Source organism: Electrona antarctica, assembly GCF_951216825.1.
Source record: "Electrona antarctica genome assembly, chromosome: 3".
Classification (NCBI taxonomy): Eukaryota; Metazoa; Chordata; class Actinopteri; order Myctophiformes; family Myctophidae; genus Electrona; species Electrona antarctica.
This window is the reverse complement of record NC_136808.1, coordinates 41,480,543-41,505,350: the sequence shown is the minus strand read 5'-3', so window position 1 is coordinate 41,505,350 and position 24,808 is coordinate 41,480,543. Positions and strand designations below refer to the sequence as shown.

Sequence of the window (24,808 nt, the reverse complement as noted above, 5' to 3'; positions counted from 1 at the left end):
GTTCAGGTTTTCGTTTACTAATATATCTTGTTGTATATTAAATTAAAAAGACTTTCATAATTTAATATACAACTAACAACACACAGTGACAGTTGCTTGCAAATTGCGATATGTGCGTGCGTGCGTGTTGGGGTGAGGCGGGCAGCAAGGGAAGGGAAGCGAAGCGAGAGGAGAAACAGACAGGGTAGGCCTACAGCTTTATTTAATTCATGCAGGTTTATTTATTTAAGATACAACAAGTTGCAAGTTGCGTGTGCGTGCGTGCGTCTCTGTGTGTGTGTGTATGAGAGAGGGGGCAGCAAGGCAAGCGAGGGAAACTTTTTTCCCCCTGTAACCATGGTTTCCAGGTCGTATTGCAGTTGTTCATGTCGCAAAAACGAGGGCGAGGCTTGATTTCATAGGGCGTGCCCAGATAGATTTCAGCCGTCACATTTATTAACATCGGAACGAAATTAAGGAAGGATCAGCTGTTTGCGATCACTTTATAAATGCCGTGGCGACGTGGGTGTACTACGAAACCTACACTCGAATTTGGGGCAGATTTTACACTCAATTGATAAATGAGGGCCTAAAACTTGAAAAAATTAAAAAGTGCTACTAAAAGCAGGTATTTGATGCTTTCACAGCAATTGTGCTGCAGGTAACCGTTGGTCTCAAATGTCTGCTTTAGCAGAGTTGGTTATTTTTGTACTGTGCCATGCAACCAGTAGATCCATTATATGATGTCGTTTTCTAGTTTTTGACCGTGATGACAGGAAATATTGCCCAGAAAAGTGAAATAAGAAGTGATCTATAAAATACCTGCAGAATTATTCAATATATTGTTTTATTTTACCTTCATGTTAACCAGATGTTAACACATTTCAATCTTGTGCTGTATGTGTGGCTACGTATGTCTTTCCACTAATCTCGTGGCTAGGCAGATCCTATTTCTTGCACAAATTGACAGCAGGCCAGGGACCTCAATTCTCAAATGTTTTCAGATCAGTCAATAACAGCTGCCATATTTGTGAATAATCGTCCCTTCAGGATATGGAATAAGCTGTTGGCAGATTTTTATTTTTCATGGGCACAACCCACATACTGAACTGCGCTGCTCACCCCACAAATGCATGTTCCTTACAAATAAAGGTAAATATGTAGCAGTAGTGAATCAGTGGCCTGATGACCAAAAGCCTAATATCTCCCCAGGCAAGGGGGAATTCCCCTTTAGTCTAGTGGTTAAGATGTTGGCTTTCCACGTGGGAGACCGGGGCTCGAATCCCGGGCGTTACAAATAACCAGGTTTTCCGACGGTATAAAATATATTGCCAAGAAGCATTGTTACAATAGAAATCGAGGATCGACTACCAAACACAAAATTGCAAAGTTGTTACTTTCATATTTGTGGCAGCGGTGGCCGAACGGATAGCGGCGCGGTCTAGATACCGGAAGGTTCCCAGTTCGAATCAGCCGTCCGACACGTTAAAATTACCACCGCTGAAATGCCCTTGAACAAGGCATCAACCACTACGATGAAATGTGTTCTATGAGCAGGGCCTGGCTGGAAACAAGTTCTTGAGCTTAGCCCAGATACCCTGGGTAAATATAGATTTCATTTCATTTCATATAGGTTTCTAGTTTTCGTTTATGCTCAAAGCAGACAACAGACATCTCAATTATTAAAGATGTGATTAGATCAAACTGTGTTGCTAAAATACGCAGTTAACTGTAGGTATTGTCTCTGAAAAAGCCTTATAAATCACCTTGTAATCCCAATACAATTTTTGCAAGTGTAGTTTTTTGTCAGGTGGAAACCCCATGACCAAAACTATTAACTTTTCAAGATTAAAATTCAAATATAGCAAAGGTAGCAGATCTACAAGCTCAAAACACGTCACTTTGAACCGCGTTTTGAGCTTGCAGATCAGCTGCTTTTGTTGACACTGTAGTAGAGGGTAGCACGCCTAGCACAGGTCCATAAAATTGGACCTGCTTCCGATACGGGACGGTGATATCTGAACCGAAGCGAATGGATCCGAGAAACATTCTAATTTGCAGCGACGGCCCCGAGAAGGATTGGATCCGGTCCGAAACGGAGCCGAGAAGGATTGGGTGGTTTGGACCCGGTCCGAACGAAACGGCGCTGATCCGATCCTAAATAGATTTGAACCCATATTGTGCACTACTATATTATGCTTATTTTCAGCATGACATGAGACTGCTCGTCTACGAGTGTCACCCAAGCCTCTCCGAGGCAGAGGCAGCGGAACGGAGGGTTGCATTATATTAGTGCATTTAGCGCACCGACATTCTTACCAGAGCAGTCGACAATCACAACAAACCTGTCCCATACGGCCTGCTGTGATTTGTAGTTTGCTTTGCGTTTCACCTCGTTCGCCATGATTGCATTAATATTGCCGGCGGTGTGACTCAAAACTGCTCGGTTCTCGGTTCAGCCCTCGGGTATTGGGTTCCAGGTGGACCCGTGCTACCCTCTATGCTGTAGTTAGTATGATCAAGTGGGGCGTTAATTGACGGGAAGAAGAAAAAAAAAAACACAAAAAGTTAAAACATGGGTGATAAGAGGTTTCTGCCCGACAACAGCGATATATACAGTTGGGTGCCACCGATATTGTCCCTTATCATTTGACCCAAAATTTTAAAAAATCCTTCTAAATCCTCCAGTTTTCTGAAATAAATATTTTCACGATTTTTCAAAAATAGCAGACCTACAAGCTCATAGCGCGCCACTCGGTGGCGCGCTATGAGCTTGTAGATCTGCTATTTTTCAATAGCTAAATTATAACATAGTTTAAAACACCAAAATGGGTTCCCGCCCAAAATGGGTTAACTGTCCTTTTGCGCAGATCACGCAAACCTCAGCAAAAAGAAAAGGACAATATCGATGGCCTCCAACTGTAGTTACTATAGTGAGGTGATAGTGTACCCGGTTTGATGGCAGCCATGACAGCGCGGGAAGACTTGAGCACTGCCTCATAGATGGCCCTCTGGTCTGCTGTGAACTTCCCGTTGGCTGGGAAGGAGCAGGTTATGTCAGAGGAGTAGCAGTAGTACTCGCCACCCATGTCAAACAGACTGCAGGGACAAAGCATCAAGTGAACATTGTGACGTGCTGGGCACTAACACACCTAGAGTTAGTCACAACAATAATAATAAAGCATTCATCAAAACAAAGATCACTGAAGTGCCTTCCGTTAAACCAAATAAATACATAAACAAACAAATAAATAGTAATAAAATAATATATGTATGAAACTTAAGGATATAATATCAACCTTACTTCCACTGAGTACTGTAGTGTAGACTACCTAAGACTATAAAACGCCTTTAATGACTTGAACCCCTATAGTAGACGAATAGCACAAATCGTTGATTTAAAAGCAAACACAAACACATTCTGATCCAACGTGTTGTGAGCTTGTAGATCTGCTGTATTGGAATTATTTCCGCCTGGCCCTATAGTACCGGTATAATTTATGACATTACCAAAATAGGGACTCCAGGTTCAAAGTGATAAAATAAAGGCCATTGTGGACACTATTACCTTGCCTGAAGCTACAGTATGTGTCCAATGATTTGTCTCCATAATAGCCATTTTTAGATACTGTAATCAGTCATTTTTGCAAGATAATGGATGTTATGAAATTGTTATGAAAGTTGGTGGGAATCAGCAGGCCTGTAAGAATTAGGACATAATCGCAATTCTTTGTGATGATCGCAATTCTATTTTACATAATCGTCATAATCATTTGCATGCTGAACTTTTGGAAATGGTTTAAAATGTGACGCACAACAACGCTTTGAGCTTATAGATATTTCCACTATTAATGTTTTTCTAGTATGACGTATACTACGTATACGTCATTACTACGTAAGTATGACGTTAATAAATATATTAGTTATTTGTGGGTTGTTGCAGTGTGTGTTGCAGTGTGTCAGTGGCGTAGTAGCTGGTGCCTTTTGTTCCTGGGTTGCGCACAGCTTTTTGGGCACACCTTTTCAATTGTATAATAGATGCTCCAGTGTTCAACAACAGAAACAATTGAATTGTTAATCACAATTATTTGAGCGAACAATGAATCATCAAGTAAAATGTTATAATCGCGACAACCCTAGGATTCAGTAGGATGCCCTGAAGAACTGATTAAAATAAGTTCAAGGTCACAATCGAGGCCAAAATGTGTAACAGATGGGTTTAAGATTCAATTGAAACTCCTACTGTTGAGGCACAAGCTCTTTTTTTAAACTTGCTTCAATAAAATGTTACATTTCTGATCATGAATAGGAGACAGTAAACACAATTACTTACCACATGTCTCCATCCTCAATACTCTTGTCATTGGGAGCCCCAGCATGGCCGTAGTGAAGAACAGAGGAGTTGTTACCCCTGTTGAACGACAAGAGAATCATCAGGTCATTTGAAAAACAGTTGAATTATGTATATTTAAAATCTGCTTTTCAAATATTTTAAAAAGAAAATTGTGCGGTACAGTATATGGTTTAACCACAGCTTGACATAATGTCATGAGTGGCCACTAATCCCCAGGACGCATTTTATTATGTTAAGTTTTAAAACAGTGAAATTAGCAGCAATACCTAGAAAGTTCTTAATCCACCCACGTTTCGAGCTTGCAGATCTGCTATTTGGAAGCTCGACAACGTTGTGAGACGAAGTATGAATCATTAGTTGATCACCTACTATTGCAGAACAGATCGTCGCTGTTGGGCGGAAACCTCCTATCTCCATATACCAATATTTTATGTATTTTTGCGGAAATGAATGCCCCTACTTGATCTTACTACTAAAGTAAGAGTAACAGCACACCCAGTGTCAATTACCAGGCTTCCTGGTGATACAGTTAGGCTGTAACAAACAAAGAAAAACACCTTCTGAGATTCAGGATTGCTATATTGGCTTGAAGCATGCCCCAGGGAAGTCAGTCAGGGCCTCAGACATGCACAAATTAGAATGACGACTAAAACACTTAATCCCTTATAGTTATACCATCCCTGACGAAAACGGAGACATTTTGTATTTTAAAACAAAAAGGCCAGACGCCAGAGGGATCTACCAACACTCCCAACTGTAGCAGGAGGCTCCCACTTTTTAACTTTTAAGTGTATCCCCTCCCGTTAATCGCCCGCTTTCATGTGCAATATTTTAGCTGGATTTTAACCACTTTAACCAATAGCAGATATCCCTATTTAAAGATATCAGACTCATAAGGTGTCACTTGAGCTTGTGCCTTGTAGCCATTTTAGAACAAATCTTTGAATATACAGTATATATTTTTAAAAGCAACCATTTTAACTAACATCTTTGCTTCTGGGCGTCCCTGGAATGAAATATTTTGAGATGCGGGTCCGTGTCCAAATACATATCATTTTGGTGGTCCTTGACCTGAAAAAGTTTGAGCACCACTGTTTTTCAGAAAACTGATGGGATTTAGAAGACATTTTGTAGAATTGGCTTCAGGTCTTAATTGGTTAATTGAAGCATTGAGCAGTTTAATTTGCTCAAACAAGCTATAAGTTAAAAACACTTTGAGAGCCCAGGGTCAGTTGGAACCATTAAATCAGTATGCCCAGCGATTTGCAGCTTCAGAGCCCATTTCAAGGTGACAGACTCCATCATGTTTTTGCCATAGAGTATTAAAAGGATAGAGTCTGAACCGGAGCAATAGCCACCCCCCCCCCCCCCATTTTGTGCACATCTTTGAATATAATTTTATAGCAAGCATTTTTAATTCAGATCTTTGCTTCTGGGGGTCCCTGGAAGAAAACATTTTGAGATAGGGTCCGCGGTTTTGAGACATGGAACAAACTTTTGAGAAACACCGATATAGCAACATAGGTTTTTCATAAAACTTTAGAAGACATCTCTAGAACAGGCCTCAGGTCTAAATGCTTCACCTTTCATTGTCTGTGCTCATTTTCAGCGCCAAACTCCTTGGCCTCTCTCTCTCTTTATCCATCCATTTCATTTCATTCATCATCCATCCGATCATCTATCCAAACCATCCAGTCATCCATCCAATTATCCAGCCATCCATCCATGCTTCCCTGCAGAAGGCCTTACGTTCCACAGATGCAGGTGTAGGAGGTGTGACGCATTCCCCCTTTGGTGTAGCAGTAGTGCTGGAACAGGCTGAAAATAGAATAGAGAAGAAGAAAAAAACATCCCCCCAACCTTCAAAGACATATCCAAGCAACACAGAAGAAAATCAAATGAATGATACCGCCGAGATCACATGAAACACTAATTAGCAGAACGCTTCACCCTGCCCTACTCCTGACCTCACGCATTGCTAATCATCACAGTCATGCACGTCAAGACACCCTCTGTGCTGCATCTGTCGTGACAGAACAATGCAAACATCAGAACGATGCACAGATTGATATGCGGTGTGTTCTTTGCTTTGGCCCACACACCCAAGGCAACTGAATGACAGACTTCGTAATGGAGGATTCATGAAAAAACTGAAAACCAAATGGGAAATATTTAAATAATGACTTAAGCAGTCTAGTTACTGCTTGTAGAAACGGATAGGAAGTAAGGTAGTGATTGTGTGATGCAAGACTATACATAGGGTAACAGACTAGTATGTGCACATACAAAACACTTGTTAATGCAGAATAGAAAAAAAACAAAGCTCACGTCAAATTTGGAGAAACAGCATGCAAATAGTTTAGCTTGGATAGTAGTATATGAAAGAACCTGCTGTTGCATAACTCATATTTAAAAGGTGCATAATAATAACTACCCTACAGCTGTCTTGACCCAGTACTATACAATACAGTGTTCAGTGGTGTGACTTGTTTGACTGATAGCACTTTACCACTGCGCCACCCCATCGCCTCCATAGCAATTTTAACCCATTTTGGTGGGCGGGAACCCATTTTGGTGTTAGCATTATGTTATGCTCTAGCTATTGAAAAATAGCAGATCTACAAGCTCATAGCGCGCCACCGAGTGGCGCGCTACGAGCTTGTACTCTTGTAGGTCTGCTATTTTTGAAAAATCGAAGAACGACTGACATAGAAACATAGCTTTTTCAGAAAACTGTCAGGATGTAGAAGACATTTTTAGAATCTGATCTCAGGTGAGAATGGGTTAAACAACTCTGAAGTGAACCCTGAGATTTTCAACGTGTTGCCGTGCTGGGGAGCCCTGTGGCGTGTATAACTGCTTATTCAAACTGCTTATTCACTGTGAAAGCCTCTCCAACAGTGCTTATATTTTACGCCTCTCCAACATTGCTTGTATGATATCAATTGACAAGTTTAATCCACTTAGGCCATTTTCCTCCAAACAATTCCTTATTGAGTGGAACGTCATGACTCCATTAGACCTGTGGGAGTTCTACAAGTAAAGCCTCAGGCACTGAATGGATGTCACTGCATAATATTATCCATCTCTCACATTTCAAGTAGCTTTGAGTTATTTATCTGCTCTCGAACATTCTAATGCCCTATTATAGTGTATGTGTCACGATTACACATTTAAGTTGACGATTCATTGTCACACAAATAATTGTGATTGACGATTTAATTGCGTTTTTGGCAGTGGAACATTTATGAATATACGTAAATTACATTTGTCGTAATGAAAAAATCACACCCGTGTGAACTGAGTGGTGTAAGGTTTTATATAGCATGATCAGCTGTGGTCTGACGTAATGTCTGACGTAATGAAATAAGGTAAGGTATTATGTAGCCTGATAAGCTCTGATCTGACGTAATGAAATCACACCTGGATGTGATTTCACAACTGGCTTTTTTTGTGCAGAGAAAATGACCACGGTTGCTACGGTCATCCAGTTCACCCGGGTGTGATTTAATTACGTCAGAAATTATTTTGAACATAGCAACCATGGTCATTTTTTTATGCACACAAAAGCCAGTTGTAGGAGTGGTTTACACCACTCAAAAAGAGGACAGGGCAGATATGACTAAAAAAATACATCGCATGGATTAACGGGGTTGACCTCAGGAATTTTTTATATATATATATATATATATATATATATATATATATATATATATATATATATATATATATATATATATATATATAACATACATATATAACATATATATAAACCCAGGCTTGTTTCCATTCCATGCCAGCTTGGAAAATCAACAATGGTGGACATTGTAAACAAAGTGGAAATGCAAATTTGGAACTGAAGAGAGGGAGGAATTATACTAAGTAGGGTGACATTGATGACATCACAAATACGACCAAATCAGTTGAGCTGTTCCTGAGAGCAATTTCCATAAAAGCCCCTATATGATGAGAAATCCTGATTATTCAAAATTGCATATTTGTGGGGATAGAAAATACACAGGGGAGCTTAAAAAACAAAAAAAATGGAAAAAGTAGAATTTTACGTTATAGGTCCTTTTATTTAAACCTAAGCTCAAAACCCTGTCCACCTGGGCGAAACACCAGGAAAAGACTGAAATAGTATGGAGACTGATAATATCCAATGGAAACATGGAGACTGATAATATCCAATGAAGGAATGAAAAAAATAATCTATTTTTAAATGTATTAACCAACTCTTGAAGATGTCTCCAGCTGATCTGTATGCATCTTCCATAACTGGGCTACTCACCTCTCCATCTCATACTCTTTCATTCCAGGTTTCACATGCTTCATCAGCTACAGAGAAACAAAGGGGCTTCATTATTGGTGGACATGAGATACAAGCGGTCACACTACAGACATTCGAGTTCTATTGGCAGGCACGTGCACACAGACATCAAATGGGGCTTAATATCCTGCTCTTTTACCCATCTGTAAAACAAAACCTTCCTTCTCTAGACCATGAACGCAGCATGTATGTCGAAATTTAAGAAATGCAAGTGCCCCCCTTTCCATGCCATATCCAAAAGCAGCATTCAGGAAAATTGCCTTTTTTCTAACTCTCCTGAACTTGAACGCAGCATTTTGCGTTGAAAGAATTTGTGGAGAAATCCATGTCGTACACCACATCCTCAGTAGCTGAAGAGTGTCAGTAAAATCTGCTATTTTCACCAAAAGTGCCCTTTTAGGAAATGTCACCACCGGTCTCTCTAACATTCTTTGCATGTCCATGCTATTGTGGCTTCAGAACAAACCGTATCTTGTCTTGCATAATCATTTACACATGCGTATATGAATCAGAGTTCTTGAAGAGTCAACGATATTTTATAATTTATATAATTTAAAAAATATTCGGGGGTGTTCCTGTAGACGGCCTCTCCTGCCCTACATGATCTTACCATTTTGTGGGCGTCACTGGAAATCCTGTTGGTGTAACGCAGGACCTCCAGTTCCATGTCTGTCTTAAGCAGACGGCTGCAGGGAGAGACAGAGACAAGGAGTCAGAGAGCTATCTTGGATCAGAACGTCAACAGCATATGTTCACAGTTTGGCTGAAACCTCATATTTCCATATTTTAACCGTTTAGGTTTGTTTTTCTAAACTACTTGATCATACTACAGTGTCACACAAAAGCGTCAAAATAGCAATAATTTAATACAAGCTGATCTGCAAGCTGTAGATCTTCTACATTTGAATTTGAGTCCTGAAAAGCAACAGTTGTGGACATACTGCATGAGGTTTCCACCCGACAGCGACAATAATAGCAACACAATGTATGAAAACATTGTCATTCCTGCAGCATATTGCAACCGAGATACAGTATGTATTATGTCACATGGAAAACTGCATTATATTCTTATCTGGTCTGAAAAAAAGGAAAAAAGTATGAAAAACTGCGGAGGTGATTGGAATTTTAGAATCAGGAGGAGGAGGATTCCATTCACTTTGACATGTAACATGATTGACAGGCCTAAGATTCTTCTGGGCACCACAATACCTTCAGGACGCTGTCTGAAACCTTCTTTCTTCTATATGAATATATGTTTTTAAAAGCAGCCTCTGAGATTAGGACATTGTTATTTAAATCTTTGGCGACCATACTTCCTACTACGCCCGGGTGAAACTATATGGTACAGACTACAGAGTCCTCATTTATCCTGAAATCCAAGAAGAAATATCTGTGTTGTTCAAACCAAAATTATGGCACTTCTCAAGACGGAAGGAATTAAGTAGTAAATTTGCTTGGTTTTAAACATTGCACACACAAAAACCCCTACAACAAACAAACAAAAAAACAGCTTGGTCAGCAATACATTGTTTGTGAGGAACAGTAAATAATATTATCCCCATCAATATTAATATCGCAGATGTAGAGCTTTTTTAGGTACTCAAAGGCGGTTTACATGGGGATACACACCGGGTTGGGGGGGAAATACTGTATGGGCCAATTTGTTTCCATATGTATGTACAGTTGTATGCAGAGGTTTTGGCAGCCCTTGACAAGTAATGTATTTTGGTGATTTTAGTTTTTATTGGAAAAGATGTTAACAACTTGTGTGCAACCAAAAAGCAATTGCAATGCATTCCCCCTGCCATTTATCAATTTGTCATCAGTTTGACGTTTGCGTCACCAACATTCAAATCACACTCAGCTTCTGTATGCAAATGTTTTTCAGCTTGGAATTGGAATCTGAAAATAATTAATATGCAGTGGCAGCCACTTATTTACTTAAAAAATATGTAACCTATGTCAAAATATTCTATTATGTAAAATCCTACATCCACATTATCCCAATAACCGGGTTAACAGCTGACATAATTACAAGCAATTAACCAATGTAAACATAGTTTACCGTGTTATAGGTTAAAAAAGCTTAATCAGACACCTATTTAAACAAGGGCTTTGACAGTCATCAGATCTCAACAATGGCACATCTGGCTCTATTAAATCCTCTACAAGTGCAAGAGGCATGAGAGGATTATCAGGACTGCCGGAGTCTTTCCAAGGGGAGAGATGTCTCTGAATGCATGTCCTTCCGACGTTCTGCCACAAGCTGGCACTTCAGTTAAGGAGAGGAAAGCGCCACCTGATTCTCAAATGCCATGCCTGTGTCAGTGACAGGTGCTCTCCTATTTGGGGGACATTGTGTGACATTATTCTAGCCTGTGGGTTTATGCGCATTACTGCGTTGGATTACCGGGGGTTTCCGATGCAGCCAGAGAGCCGTGAACAGCACAACAGTGTGCATACTGTATGTAACAAAGAGGTCCATTTGGCCACTCTCAGTAACAAATGGATACATTAAAACAGAGGATTTTACTGTGTGTGTGTGTGTGTGTGTGTGTGTGTGTGTGTGTGTGTGTGTGTGTGTGTGTGGGGCTGCGCAACAGTGACTGTTGGTTGTGAATAACCAAACACTATTTTCGTGCTCGGACGGACAGACCCAGCCAGGGACCCAGGGACACACATAGCTGTCTATAGGAGTGGTTGTACCACTCAAAAAGTCAGTAACCAGTGGCAACGCTAATGGAACCTGAAAAGAATGCCCAAAGGACAGCCGCACACAAGCAAACAATGGCGGTAAAGAGGGGAAAGGGAGAGAAGAAGAGAGGAGGGGTGGAGGCAGGGTATGGGTGCACCAAACAAGTCTGCCTTCCCAAGAGGTGTGCCTGAGCAGCATTCATCCTCATTCCAAGAAATGTCAATTTGTCTGGAGGGTGCAAAGTCTAATGCCGGTGATAGGCAGAAAGGCACGGACACCATTACAGCACAGGATAGGCTCTCTGACACAAACAGCCCACGGAAAGTCTTCACTGCTGCAGATACACACTTTACGTAGATAACCGGCGGCAAAGCCATCACAACCATTCAATGACTGAACTGAGCAGTTTATGTCCAAATACAAAACCATCTTTAAAAATTGTCTGACTTACCATTCCACAATAACTGGGTGTAAAAGAGTGTTGTTTACTTGGAACCTGTTAAATCACAGATACAGAAATATATGTAAGTACAGTACATTGACAGTCTTTGTTCTTTGTTATCCTCCACAGTCTGTCCTGCACCATCATGGCAGGGAATCATTTCTTGAAATATTACACAGAACCAAATTAGAATTGTAATAAGTGTATCGTAGCTATGGTACTGGACAATTAATTTGTACCTTTGTACAGCTGAAAACAGAGGGGAGATAGGCTTTTACAATAAAAATAAGAAAACTGTACTGTATGACATGATGAAATTTGTTAAGAACTATAAAGTCCCTAGATGAAGGGATTATCGTTAAAAGACCAACATCTGAACCGAAGGCCTATATAAAGCTACGTCTTTCCCCACACATGAGACAAATCAAAGACTACTACTGCATACAGTGTGCACGCACACACACACACACACACACACACACACACACACACACACACACACACACACACACACACACACACACACACACACACACACACACACACACACACACACACACACACACACACACACACACACACACACACACACACACACACACACACACACACACACACACACACACACACACACACACACACACACACACACACACACACACACACACACACTAGAAAAATAAAGGGATTAAGGCAAATCGAGGAGACAGCAACTTGGCCTTGAATTTATACAAGTGAGATTTGTCCTATTCTATTAGCTCAGAAAATAGAATAATCTGGCAACAATCTGCATGCTAGAGGCCCCACTCACCATATACTTGACAATAAGCTCCCAACAACCTTGTTGAACAATGTACGATCACTTAGTGAATAATACGTTTAACTGAACTGCCATTGCCAATCTTATCAAACATACCCGCTGATTCCTTCAAAGGACGCTTCGCGGCAGATACTCCCACTGTCTGTGTTCTGCCCTCGCTGGAAACAAGGAAGATACAAGTAAAAAGCCAATTCATTATTTCACTTTCAAGTCATTTGTGTTCATGTCAACATACCAATTAAAATACAAATAATTAGTTAATTTATGGCAGTATTGACATTTAAGCTCAAGCCGAATGCATGCTGTTCAGTGCAAGTGTTGTGTGAAACTGAGGGGGAAAAAGTGTTGATAATACATCAATTTTGTATAGTGTTTTTTTCACTGAAGCATAAATTAGCCTTTACTCTGCTGGTGCAGCCATTGTACATAGATCATAAAATGCATGCATTTTAATTCATTCCGACCAGAACAAGATAAACATATCCCCAACAGCGATAAGAAATTAATGACCAGGATAGGGATATCAATAGCAGAGGCATGGGCCCAAGCAAAGCCCCTCCAGCAAACATGTCTAAATAGAACATGAATGTAAAAGTCTCAAGAGGCAGACATGTCTAAATAGAACATGAATGTAAAAGTCTCAAGAGGCAGACATGTCTAAATAGAACATGACATGGATGAAAAGTCTCAAGGAGTACATACTACGTACCAGAGTGAGGAGCAGTGCACTCTGGTACGTGGACAGGACATCAACAATCTGTAGGAATACAACAGTGAGATGGCATCAGTGTTCATTTCAGCGACTAAAACTATGATGACATTTTTTTGTCGACTACCTTTTTTCACTGACGAAAACAAAATAAAAACTGAATTTAAACTAAGCTATGCTGACTAAAACACAGATACAGCATAACAAAGTAATTTTATGTTGTTGGTTGTGAATTGTGATCGGGTGTTGCACTCTGAAGATAGCCGATCTACAAGCTCACAACACGTCGCGCTTATAGATAGTCTATTTTCAGCATTGTAAATCAGACATTACGATGCCAAAAACATTTGACCATGAATTGACAATGAATGGAGAATTTACGTCATATGTAGACAAGCAAATCAGTATCTTTGTTAAATCCCCATTGACACTGAATAGAGAATTTACGTCATACGTGTCTGAGAAAATCGGTATTTTGTCCTACACAAAAATGTAATTCCCATCGACAATGAATGGATGATGTACAATGATAAGAGCACCCCCCACTTTATACGGGTGTGATTTTTTTTCTTACATTTTTATCCCAAGTGTCAATTAGCTAATGTAATCCTGGGCTCTGCACTCCCTCTGCCAACCTGGGGAGAGCAACGGACTGCCCTCATGCTTCTTTCAATGCATGAGGAGTCCAAGCCTCTTGCTGCTCTACCACTTGAAGAAATCACAGATTGAGGATTTTAACCTTTGCTTTTTTATAAAAAATCAGTATCATATTTTTAAAAGATGCTTATGAACATGTATTCTATTGCTACTTGAAACAAAAACAATTATCCAACTTCTTCATTGACTGCCATTGACGCATATACATCATTTCAATCCCACGCTACCTGGGAGTGATATCTGCAGTACTTCTAGTCTGTCTCTGTGAAGCACTAAGGAGACTAATGTTTTTCATTTGATTTAACCCTAGAACACTAAACCCGGGTGATTTTTCACCAGGACATTATATTTTTCTAATTTTCATAATGTTGCTGATGTCTGAGGTGGGTGGATCTTTCAGTACCTTCATGATGCTAAGTGACATCATTGAAGGTTTCCCTGCTTTTCTACAGGCAGATGTTCAGGTGAATACACCCACAAGGAAGAAAACCCGGACCGAATCCGTGGATCTTCAAATAGTCAAATCAACAGGAAGTTAAAAATATATATATATATATATATATATATATATATATATATATATATATATATATATATATATACATATATATATATATATATATATATATATATATATATATACACACACACTGTATAATATTAAATATAAATTATCAATTGTATTAGAGATTTGGAGTTACATCATGGTAAGGTAACTACACAACCCAAACCTCTACCAAAGTGGTCTTGCACTTTAAAGAGGCCTGATAGATTTCCAACACGGCTGCCGTGCATAGAGCCCATTACAAATTCTAGAAGGTCATTGGCACCCACTCCATTGGTCATCATACAATCCGGTGCCCCTGCTTACATTTCTGCCCGCGGCTTCAAATAAAAGAATGAAAGCTTTCACCTTTAAAACAGCCTACGGAAGCACGGCGCCCACTCCCTCCAACTTCACAGCTCAATAACTTATCATCAAAGTTCAGACAGTCACTGCATGAGGAAAAGGTCAGCGGTCAGGATGGGCGCACGCACGCGCACACGCACACACACACACACACACACACACACGCACGACTTACATCACATGTGTACTGCACTTCATCCACCGCATATTTCTGCTTGAAGTGCTCCCTAGGATGGATCCTGTCAACATAATAAAATAACTGAATGAGTGATATAAAAGACAGGGGCAGTACTACTAAACCTTGTACCATTACTACTAAGGAAGTACTACTAAACCTTTATGAATCATAGCGTCCCTATTCTGGGGGGGGGGCAAACATTCAATGATAATAGATTATGGTCCGCCTTACCCCTTATCCCCTGACATCTTTGCCTTTTTTACTATTTGAAAAACTACGGCAAAGAAGTGTATGGATAAGGGTAAGGGGGTAAGGGTGAGGCACCAGTGATAATAGGGCAGATCTACACGCAGATCTACAAGCTTACAAAACGTCAAGCTTGTAAGGTTCCATTGTTCGATGCAAAAAAACACAATTCAATCGTTAATCACAACTATTGAGTGACAGCTTAAAATTGTAAAATCGTGACAGCCCTACTCACTAAAAGTGACACCTACTAGTCAAAACATGTATAGAGTTAAGACTATTATTTTCTTATCTTCTAAAGAAGCAATGCCTCCTTTAAGATGAATCTCACAACCACCAAGAATCCAAATATGAATTATTCACATTTCATGTGTCACACTAAAGATACCCCACTCAAGTATTCATAAAGAATTGGATAGCTCTTTTCCTCACAGAATGCAAATTTGTATCAACATCCTGACAACTTTTTTCCCCCCACCAAGTTCATCTAAAAGTGATAATTCCCCTGTTATTTTAGCATAATCTTGTATGCGCTAGGGAAGCTGTATTTAATGCCGGAGGGCAGGCATGATTTCGTTTCATTCCAAACACAACACCCCCCCCGTATGCGTCAGTGTTATTCATGGTAAGCAGGACAGCAACACCATCTCTATTATTGATGTTCTACTGCAAGAATGTTTTTGGTGTTGTTTTTGGAGAGGTGGGGTGGGGCGGGGCGGGGCGGAGGTGTTGGTGGGGTGGGGTGGTTATGAAACATTTTCAGGCATTTACAGCAGTGGTTCTAATAGCAGATCTACAAGCTCACAACATTTTTTTTTTTTACATATATATATTATCTTCTGGGGTTCCTTGGCACAAAACCTTTTGAGATGGGCTACATTGAAAATGAGGGCCTGCCCCTCAATTGTACTCCGAGTTTAAATAACGGTGATGATGATGATGAGATGGGGGTCCGTCTGTGGCCAAATAAATATCAATTTGGGGGTCACTTGAAAAAGTTTGAGAAGCACTGATTTACAGTGCTGTCACTCTATTAACATTAAATGGCCAAAATGAATGTCAAGGTAGGCATCGTATGAAAACTAATGATTTAGTCCAGTACATGTGTACTGTATAATAATGCCATATATGAAGATTGAATTCAGTATTAATTCAGGAATCAATATACCAGTATTAGATAGCAGAATATTCCCCAATTCAAATGTGACCATAGCAGAACATCAAATATTATTTCTGGACCCCATCTTGCTGTTCAAGAACACTTAATTAGTTGTGCCTTTTAATGAACAAAAGCAAGGCAGCATAAGAGTGTTTATAATTATGTAGTGTATACTGTAGACCAACATTTGGTCTACCATCATTATTTAATAATGATGGAATTCAATATGTCTGTCCATATATGTCCCGTTTTCCGTAAACTACTTCACACAATTAACCGTGAATTAATTACACAACAGGTTTATCTTTACGCTGTTGAGAGAAAAAAACTGTATGAATATAAGAATAATTTTGAAATGTGAATAAAAACATTCTGCATATTGTTCGTTAAGACTCAAAGCTCAATATGACTCACTCTCCCATCCAAGTGGCATAGCTGTCCGGCAGCTTAGGGACAAACAGGATGGATCTCCCCGTGTCCACATCAATGGCTCCAAGGCAATCTGCTTCACTCACTCCGAAAGTCCAGTGGAAGTATGACTCCTAAATGACCAAGAAGATCAGGTGTCACTTATGACAGTGGTGGACAGTAAACTTTTAAGTACATTTACTTGAGTACTAGACTTTAACCCATTAAGACCTGACTGAGGGCCGATTCTACCAATGCCTTCTAAATCAGTAGTTCTCAATCAGTAAAACTTTTCAACCACACTATAGTAATTGCCCGACTTTATCAATGCATCATCCTCAGACTGTAACTTAATTGCAACCACACTTGCAATTTCTCCTCGTCCTTTCCCGTGCCAAACGGGAAGAGACAAGGCCGGGTCAAGTGCTCAGTTAAAAATAAAAAACAAACAAAACGATGGTGAACAGGAGGCCGACCGGGACACACCCCACCGCGCATAGAGCCAAGAACACTCATATTTTCATTGAGTCACAACCCACTCAGATCTTGCTCATTTTAAAAATGTCAAAGTGCTGTGTAATCTACGAAATTCGAGCTTTCATTTGGTATATAGTGCGTGTAGGCCGTCTTGAAACGGTATCAAACGAAAAGGAAAGTTCGAGAAATCGGATTAAACCCCATTTGCTGCGCTATGGGGTGATGAAACTGAACGAGCAAATGGAATCGCACACAATGCCTGGCACAAGTCAAATAACTTCTTTGGCTAGACAATTATATAAACACAATGGACACAAGGAAGTGATGGGCACTCACTTCTGCTGATTATAGGAAAATTACAAAAAGATGTGTAGGAGAATAAGGAGAGATAAAGCAGCGTGACTGCAGTCACTGCGGACATCTCCATTGCAGGCACACGGCGCACGCCGCTCAATACCAAACTAATTTGGCATTACGGCTTACAGGTGCTTTTAAACTCCACTATGCGCCTTCCCAAAGTTTGTGAAAATAGCAATTTAGGAGAAAGCGTGCCAACACACCAATGACCACACCTGTAGGCGCAAATACCGGTGTCGGCATAATGGATAGCGGGTGATGCCTGGACCAAAATACCATTTAGGGACAGAGCAAGCTCCTATACTCATTTTACATACTTTTTGGGCAGCGGCTGACTTGCGGGCAGCGACGTGGGTAACGGCAGGGACGAAAATAGAGCCCTATGTCTCCCTCCCCGTTCCAATTGGCACCCCCAGGCAGTGGCACCACCTGGTGGCCCCCATGGAGGCCGCAGCCCAGACTTTGAACTGACAACCCACAGTAAGACCTGAGACCCGTTTACCAATAATATTACCAGAAACACATGAAACCCTGCCTTCCTCAAAAAAAATTACAAAGCCTCAAAGCAAACGGAAATGGAATTTGTATTCATACAATATGTTCCAATGTTCAATGCAGATTGTTATAATCGCAATGATTTATGACAATTAATCATCCAATAAAATGTCATGACAGTGGTCGTTGAGCTCCTCCTACCTGTCTGAAGACAAGTTCCGTGTCGGTGCAGTACCTCTGCTTCTGCTCGCCTCCCTGCAGCAGCACCAGTGACCTGGGCTGGAGGTCCCCATTAGCCTTCAGCCCCTCCGCCAGGCGGCGGCGGTTCTCTGCAAACAGAGCTGCAGACACCCGCAGCGTCTCCTTCCCAAGCCAGAAGACAGGTCTGTGAAGAGAGGCAGATGGGTGAGGTTTTCTCACTGTAGGTCAGTGGTTCACAACCTGTGGGTCCCAGTGGGGTCCCAACAACATTGGGCAAATTGTCAAATAATATAAGGTAGAGGCAAAACAACAACAAGCTCAAGAGTTTGTAGATCTGATATGTATCTGTGGAACTGAGTTGACCGAGACAAAATGTAATGCCTCAACTCCTACATTCCAAGTGCTTATCGTGGTGGGAGGTCCACAGTTCAAATATGTTTTTTTGGAGGGGTTCCCAGTTCAAATATGATAATTTTGTGGGGGTCCCCCAATTCGAATATGATTATTTTGGGAGGTCACCAGTTCAAATATGATTATATTTTGGGGGGGTTCCCAGTTCAAATATGATAATTTTTTTGGGGGGGGGTTCTCAGTTCAAATATGATTATTTTTTGGGGGATCCCAGTCCAAATGTGATTATTTTTTGGGGTTCCCCCATTTCAAATATGATTATTTTGGGAGGTCACCAGTTCAAATATGATTATATTTTGGCGGGTTCCCAGTTCAAATATGATTATTTTTGGGGGGTTCCCAGTTCAAATATGATTCTTTTTGGGGGGCCCCCCAGTTCAAATATGATTATTGTTGGGGGCCCCCCAGTTCAAATATGATTATTTTTGGGGAGACACGGCCTGAAAAGGTTGAGAAACACAGTAGCACCCAGGAGGAAGTGGACTAAAGACAGGGGAAGCGCCAAGTTCCTGTTTCGGGAGGTGGTGCGAGGGAATGAGATAAATTATAATAACACTTGATCTTTGCTCCGTGTCTCCACAGATAATAACCAAGATAAATCTCATCCAACTTTAACAGTTCAAAGGTTATAAATATAACCTAATATAACCATAACTGACACTGCTCTTCACTGCTGCCACTGAACTTCATAGAAGCAACTGAAATAGCAGTGTATACACTAAGACGACAACAGTATACCTGTAGTACTGCTGTTGTGCAAAACGTTTAGGGCAATACAAGCAATTCCAAAATAAATATCTGGAAGGTATTCATCAGTGTATGGCAGTCGTATAGACAATTAGACAGCATAAAATGCCCCAATAAATCTAAAAAGAATCCCCTCAAATTAAAGGAAGCAGGGGGATACTTATATAACTATATATTTTATAATTTTCAGAGCTAAATTATGTTATATCATATTTGTCTGTGTTAATATTGTAGCAGTGAACTATAAGCAGACATACAAAATAATACATTAATCTATGGAAATGTAAATAACCCCAAAACTTTAAAGGTAACATATTTTTTGTTGTTTGAGCTCAATTGCACCCAAAAAACCTGAATTTTGAACATTTCTGTGGTCTGGAGTTTTCTGAATAATTAGGCTCAAACAAGTGCTCTGATTTGCCTGTGGACTGTGATGTAACACTAAAGGCTCATTCATAGTCTGGATTTTCATTGGTGAGGTGACCACCGAACTACAACATGACGTTACGAGCCGCGGTGAAGAGCAAACCACCGCCCCTCTCTTTTTTTACTCACCACCGCTCAACGTTATTTCAGCTCCGGTGGTCACCTCACCATCGAAAATCCAGACTATGAATGAGCCTTTAAGGTGGTTGCACACTGGACACGTTTTCTCAGAAAACCGATGGAAAAACGCAGCTAAAAATCCGAAAGCGCGTCCAGTGTGCAGGGACCTTTACAGTCCACAAATCCCAATATGACATAACAATTTGCCAGCAGATGTTCAGATGTCTGTTGAGGGATTTTGCATGTTTTCATTGCAGCTCAAAAGGCTTCAGAACACACAGAGAAAACCCCAGACCACAGAAAATCCACTGAATGTTCAGAGTTCAGGTTGTTTGGGTGTAATTGAGGTCATAAAACCTAAAATAAAAATGAAAAATAAAAATAAATGAAAATAGATTAACCTTTAAGAAAACAATAAAAACATATGCTCTTACACTTTCTAAAATGTCTTACACAGCTCTATAAAGAAATGATAATAAGTGACACCACACGTATAATAATAATAATGTCAGAGCTCAACTCAGTCTGCTGTGGCAGGCTGCTCTCGTCTACAACTGAACTGTCATGCGGTGTCATGCTATTGGTGCTTATAGGAAGCAGATCAGCTGACTTGGCTGCTACTGCATCCCTCTCCCTTTTTGTCTCCACCAGGCCGAAGGCATGGGGAGAGAGTATGTTTTGCACTCCGTCCGTCCGTCCGTCCGTCCGTCCGTGTGTGTGTGTGTGTGTGTGTGTGTGTCCGTCCGTCCGTCCATCCGTCCGTCCTTCCGTCTGTGAACAGCTAATCTCCGGCACCGTTAACCCGGTCGATGCCAAATTTTGCACACACACTCCCTGGATGCCAACGATGAACCTCTGCCCCAAAAATTCCAGAACGGCCTGTTATAGCGCCACCAGGAGGCCGCTTTGTGCAACACAAGTTTTTGGACAGTACACCTACAGATTTTGTCCAAACATCACGCAAATTGGTACATAGTCTCTCTAGAGCCATTCAACGAAACGGGTCTTTCAGATTTCTCAGACTCCATCCTGATTGGCTAAGATTGGCTTCCAAAGTTCGCAGGAGTGCTCAGTTTCAAACAAAATGCTGCAAATCATGAACACATCGTGTGATTTCCGTGAAATTGTGCACGCACATTCCCACTAGGCAGAGGAAGAAATGCCACATGAACATTTTCAACTCGGCCTCATGGTTGCGTTATAACTGGCCGAAAAGTGTTTTTACCTCTAACTGCACGGATCTGTGGATAACTTTGTATGCCAACTCCCTATAGGCCAAGGAAAAACCTTTGCCTGGCATTTTTCAGATCTGCTCTTTATAGCGCCACCAGGAGGCCGACATATGTAAAACACATTTTCTAATATTACTCCTTTTTACTAATCCAAATTTCACACAAATCGGTACACATGCTCTCCATAGTCATGTGATCAAGACGGGTTTGTTTGATTTCTCATAATCCACCCTCAATGGCTACAATTGGCTTCTAAACTTTTCAGGAGTAGCCCGCTTCGTACCCGTTTTGTACAAATCGCCACAACTACTCAACGCAGCGTCTGATTGTGGTGCATTGTTGTGCATGCATTCCCACTAGGCTTTGGAAGAAATGCCACTTGACAGTTTTCAAATCAGCCTCATGGTGGCGCTACAACAGGCCAAGCCACGTCGTTTATATTGCTCCTAAACATTTTGCCAAACATCACACACACACACACTCCTATCCTCCTGGTGGAGACCTGTGCCCAGAAGGGCACTTTTTCTAGTTCTCTCTCCCTCTGAATGGGTTCCCAGATTGGTGGACCCCCAAGTAGGCCTGTCACAATCATTACATAATGGCCTAATCGAAATTATTTGAGATAATCGTAATTATATTTGCACAGTCGTCAATCGTTTCCATGTTGAACAATGTCCAAACATTTCCAAACATTTTGCAAAAATAGCCGATCTACAAGCAACACGTGTCAATTTTCTGGGAATCCCTCAAGGACCCCTGGTGGTCCCCAGACCGCACTTTGAGAATGATATTGTGCTCAAATTGAATGTACACTAGTAAAGATAGTTCCTGTTTCGTTAATTTAGCTGATTGGGAATAATGTTATTGTCCGTCTAGTAACCAGAAATATTTTTAAATGTAGCTAGTATAATGCAAATGCACTTCCCCAATCCCCATCATTGATTCATCCCCCCCACCAAGTACAAATTGTTGTTAATGCTTCATTCAGCATCCACCAGCGGTTACTGTAATTTACTATCATCCTCATTTACTATATTATAACAATTTCTACTGTAAAATACTCTCTATTCTTCTTCAATAGGCACCTAAAGATCTGGCTCTGGTCCATAGCGAAGAAGTTCTCCAAGCTACTATAAAAATCTATTGTGTTTGACAAAGTAACCCAACCCCAGGTGGACCCTGCTCAGCCTAACTTGGTGTCCTTAAGACAGCACAGCACTCTTGAATGAGAAAAAAAAATCACAATAAAACTTGATCTTTGCACTTTGTCTCCACCACGCTTATATAATAAGATAAATCATCCCAGCTTTAACAGTTCAAAGGTTAATATACTTTGTTTGTAGTATACATAGTATATAGTATACAAAATGTCAACAATGCTACAGTTAGTAACTTAGTAATGCTATTTTGCAAACGTTTAGGGCAATACAAGCAATTTCAAAATAAATCTCAATATCATAATTATCTGGATAGGGCTATCATAAAATCCCCCATACATCTAAAAAACAATCCCCGAATGAAAGGGAGGGGGGTATTTTATACATTTCTGACATAAATTATGTTATATCAGTTGTCCATGTTAATTAATATTGTAGTGTTATACTGTAAGGGTTAATAATTAACCCTTACAGTATAGTGAACTTTCAGCGAGCAGCTCTTGACTCAAGAGTCAAGACACATAAAAAGCACATTCTATGGAACATTATTCTGTAAATGAGAGAAAATGACCGCGGCATTAAAAAAAACAACATATGCTCTTACACTTTATAAAATGTCTTATATCGTTCTATAAAGAAATCATAATAAGTGACACGTATAATGTCAGAGCTCAACTCACTCTGCTGCGGCAGCCATGATGCTCTCGTCCACAGAACTGTCATGTGATGTGTTGCCAGCGGTCACGTGGTGTTTTTAGAAAGCAGATCAGCTGACCACTCTCTCTCTCTCTCTCTCTCTCTCTCTCTCGCACGTACGCACGCGCGCGCACAAACGCCCACGCGCACACATGTGCACACACACGCACGCACGCACGCACGCGCACACACACACACACACACACACACACACACACACACACACACATGCACACACAAATCATTGGTTTTACGATAATTGCTACCATGAAATTACTGAGCTTTACTTAAATACAACATTTTTTTTTAATTTGTATGTTCAGTGAGACAGTGACATCGAATATAGCCTATAGGCTATTGGTTCATGATGTGCTGCTGTTAATGTCCAACTGTCCAATAGTCTAACTACATAGCCTACTGCAGTTCTGAAAATATTAAATTCTAGATATGACTCATCTTTTTCTGTTCTTTTGACATTCTGTTGGTGATCGAGACTTTCAGTAAAGTGACATTGAAGTCAGATACAATTTGTGCATGATCCCTTCACATTAATCGGATTACTGGGATCGCAATAATGAAATTATCCTGATGCAATTTTATACGCATGCAACTACAAAAATGTGTGTCCGCTGTGTATTAAATTGGCTATTTTTGGGAGTATAGAGAGTAAAAAATGCAGGACCTCCAAGTACAGCCAACACCAGACTGGATATGCAGCTTAGCAAAATATGTATCCCATATGACTGAGGACAATTTCACCATATATTAAAACATTTTTATTGCGATAAACAATAATGATGATTATCTTCCCATATTCAACCCTGCATGTGTCCCGAAAGTCAGCCTCTGCTGCCCAGCAGCCAAAATGAGTTTTCTCAAACAGGTGGCTGCATGGTATCTTCCCAAAACAAACTGGTCAGGCTACTACTTGGCCTCACTCCCCAAACCCACCTCACCCCTGCCCACTTTGACAGGCTGGAATGGCTTATAGGGTTGACGACAGAGTACTATACAGTATCTTGCAATGGGTCTGGTCCACAAGATTCGCTACACCACCAAGATACCCATGTACCTGTCTAAATACTTCCTCAATGTCAAGTTCACACCCACAACACCAGAGGGAGTTCAACAAACCATGTGCAACCCAGATTCGGCACAAAGAAGGGACTAAATTCATTTCGCTCCTATATGCCACCAAAATGTGGAATGCCCTACCAACAGTCATTAAGTGAATCCCTTGACTCCTTCAAAACCGCTCTCAAAGGGCACCTACGGACGGCTGCAATTCAAAACTGGCCCCCGTAAAATATGTATCCCCCCCTTTCCCCCCTTACTGCTTACTGTGTTTTTTTCCTTCTTTACCTCCTTACATAATTTATGTTTTTTATATAGAAGTGTATATTTGTTCGTCTCTAAATGTTCTGATGAATTGAAAATGGTGGACCCTGTTGTAAACAAGTGTAATACTTTATCAGTGTGTCGTCCACAGTAACAGTATTTGTATTGAGTTGTGCTTTCATGTGAAATGTACCCATTCTGCAAACTGTTAATACATATTTCAATCAATCAATTTCAATTTCATTGGGTGAGAAGTTCAGTCAT

General features: G+C 40.6%; 1 protein-coding gene across 1 annotated transcript in view; it reads right to left on the bottom strand.

The window, feature by feature from the left end:
* pepd (peptidase D) overlaps positions 1–23,282 on the bottom strand; it is a 28,260-nt gene extending 4,978 nt beyond the window's left edge. Inside the window, exons 1-12 of the mRNA XM_079497785.1 lie at positions 23,191–23,282; positions 18,418–18,601; positions 16,894–17,021; positions 15,072–15,135; positions 13,330–13,377; positions 12,717–12,778; positions 11,810–11,854; positions 9,274–9,349; positions 8,625–8,671; positions 6,083–6,151; positions 4,313–4,390; positions 2,930–3,078 (exon numbers count right to left, since the gene is read on the bottom strand). Of these exons, the coding sequence (XP_079353911.1) occupies positions 2,930–3,078; positions 4,313–4,390; positions 6,083–6,151; positions 8,625–8,671; positions 9,274–9,349; positions 11,810–11,854; positions 12,717–12,778; positions 13,330–13,377; positions 15,072–15,135; positions 16,894–17,021; positions 18,418–18,601; positions 23,191–23,207 (967 nt within the window). The 5' untranslated portion in view covers positions 23,208–23,282. The remainder of the gene's footprint in view (positions 1–2,929; positions 3,079–4,312; positions 4,391–6,082; positions 6,152–8,624; positions 8,672–9,273; positions 9,350–11,809; positions 11,855–12,716; positions 12,779–13,329; positions 13,378–15,071; positions 15,136–16,893; positions 17,022–18,417; positions 18,602–23,190) is intronic.
* Positions 23,283–24,808: the final 1,526 nt, after the last annotated feature.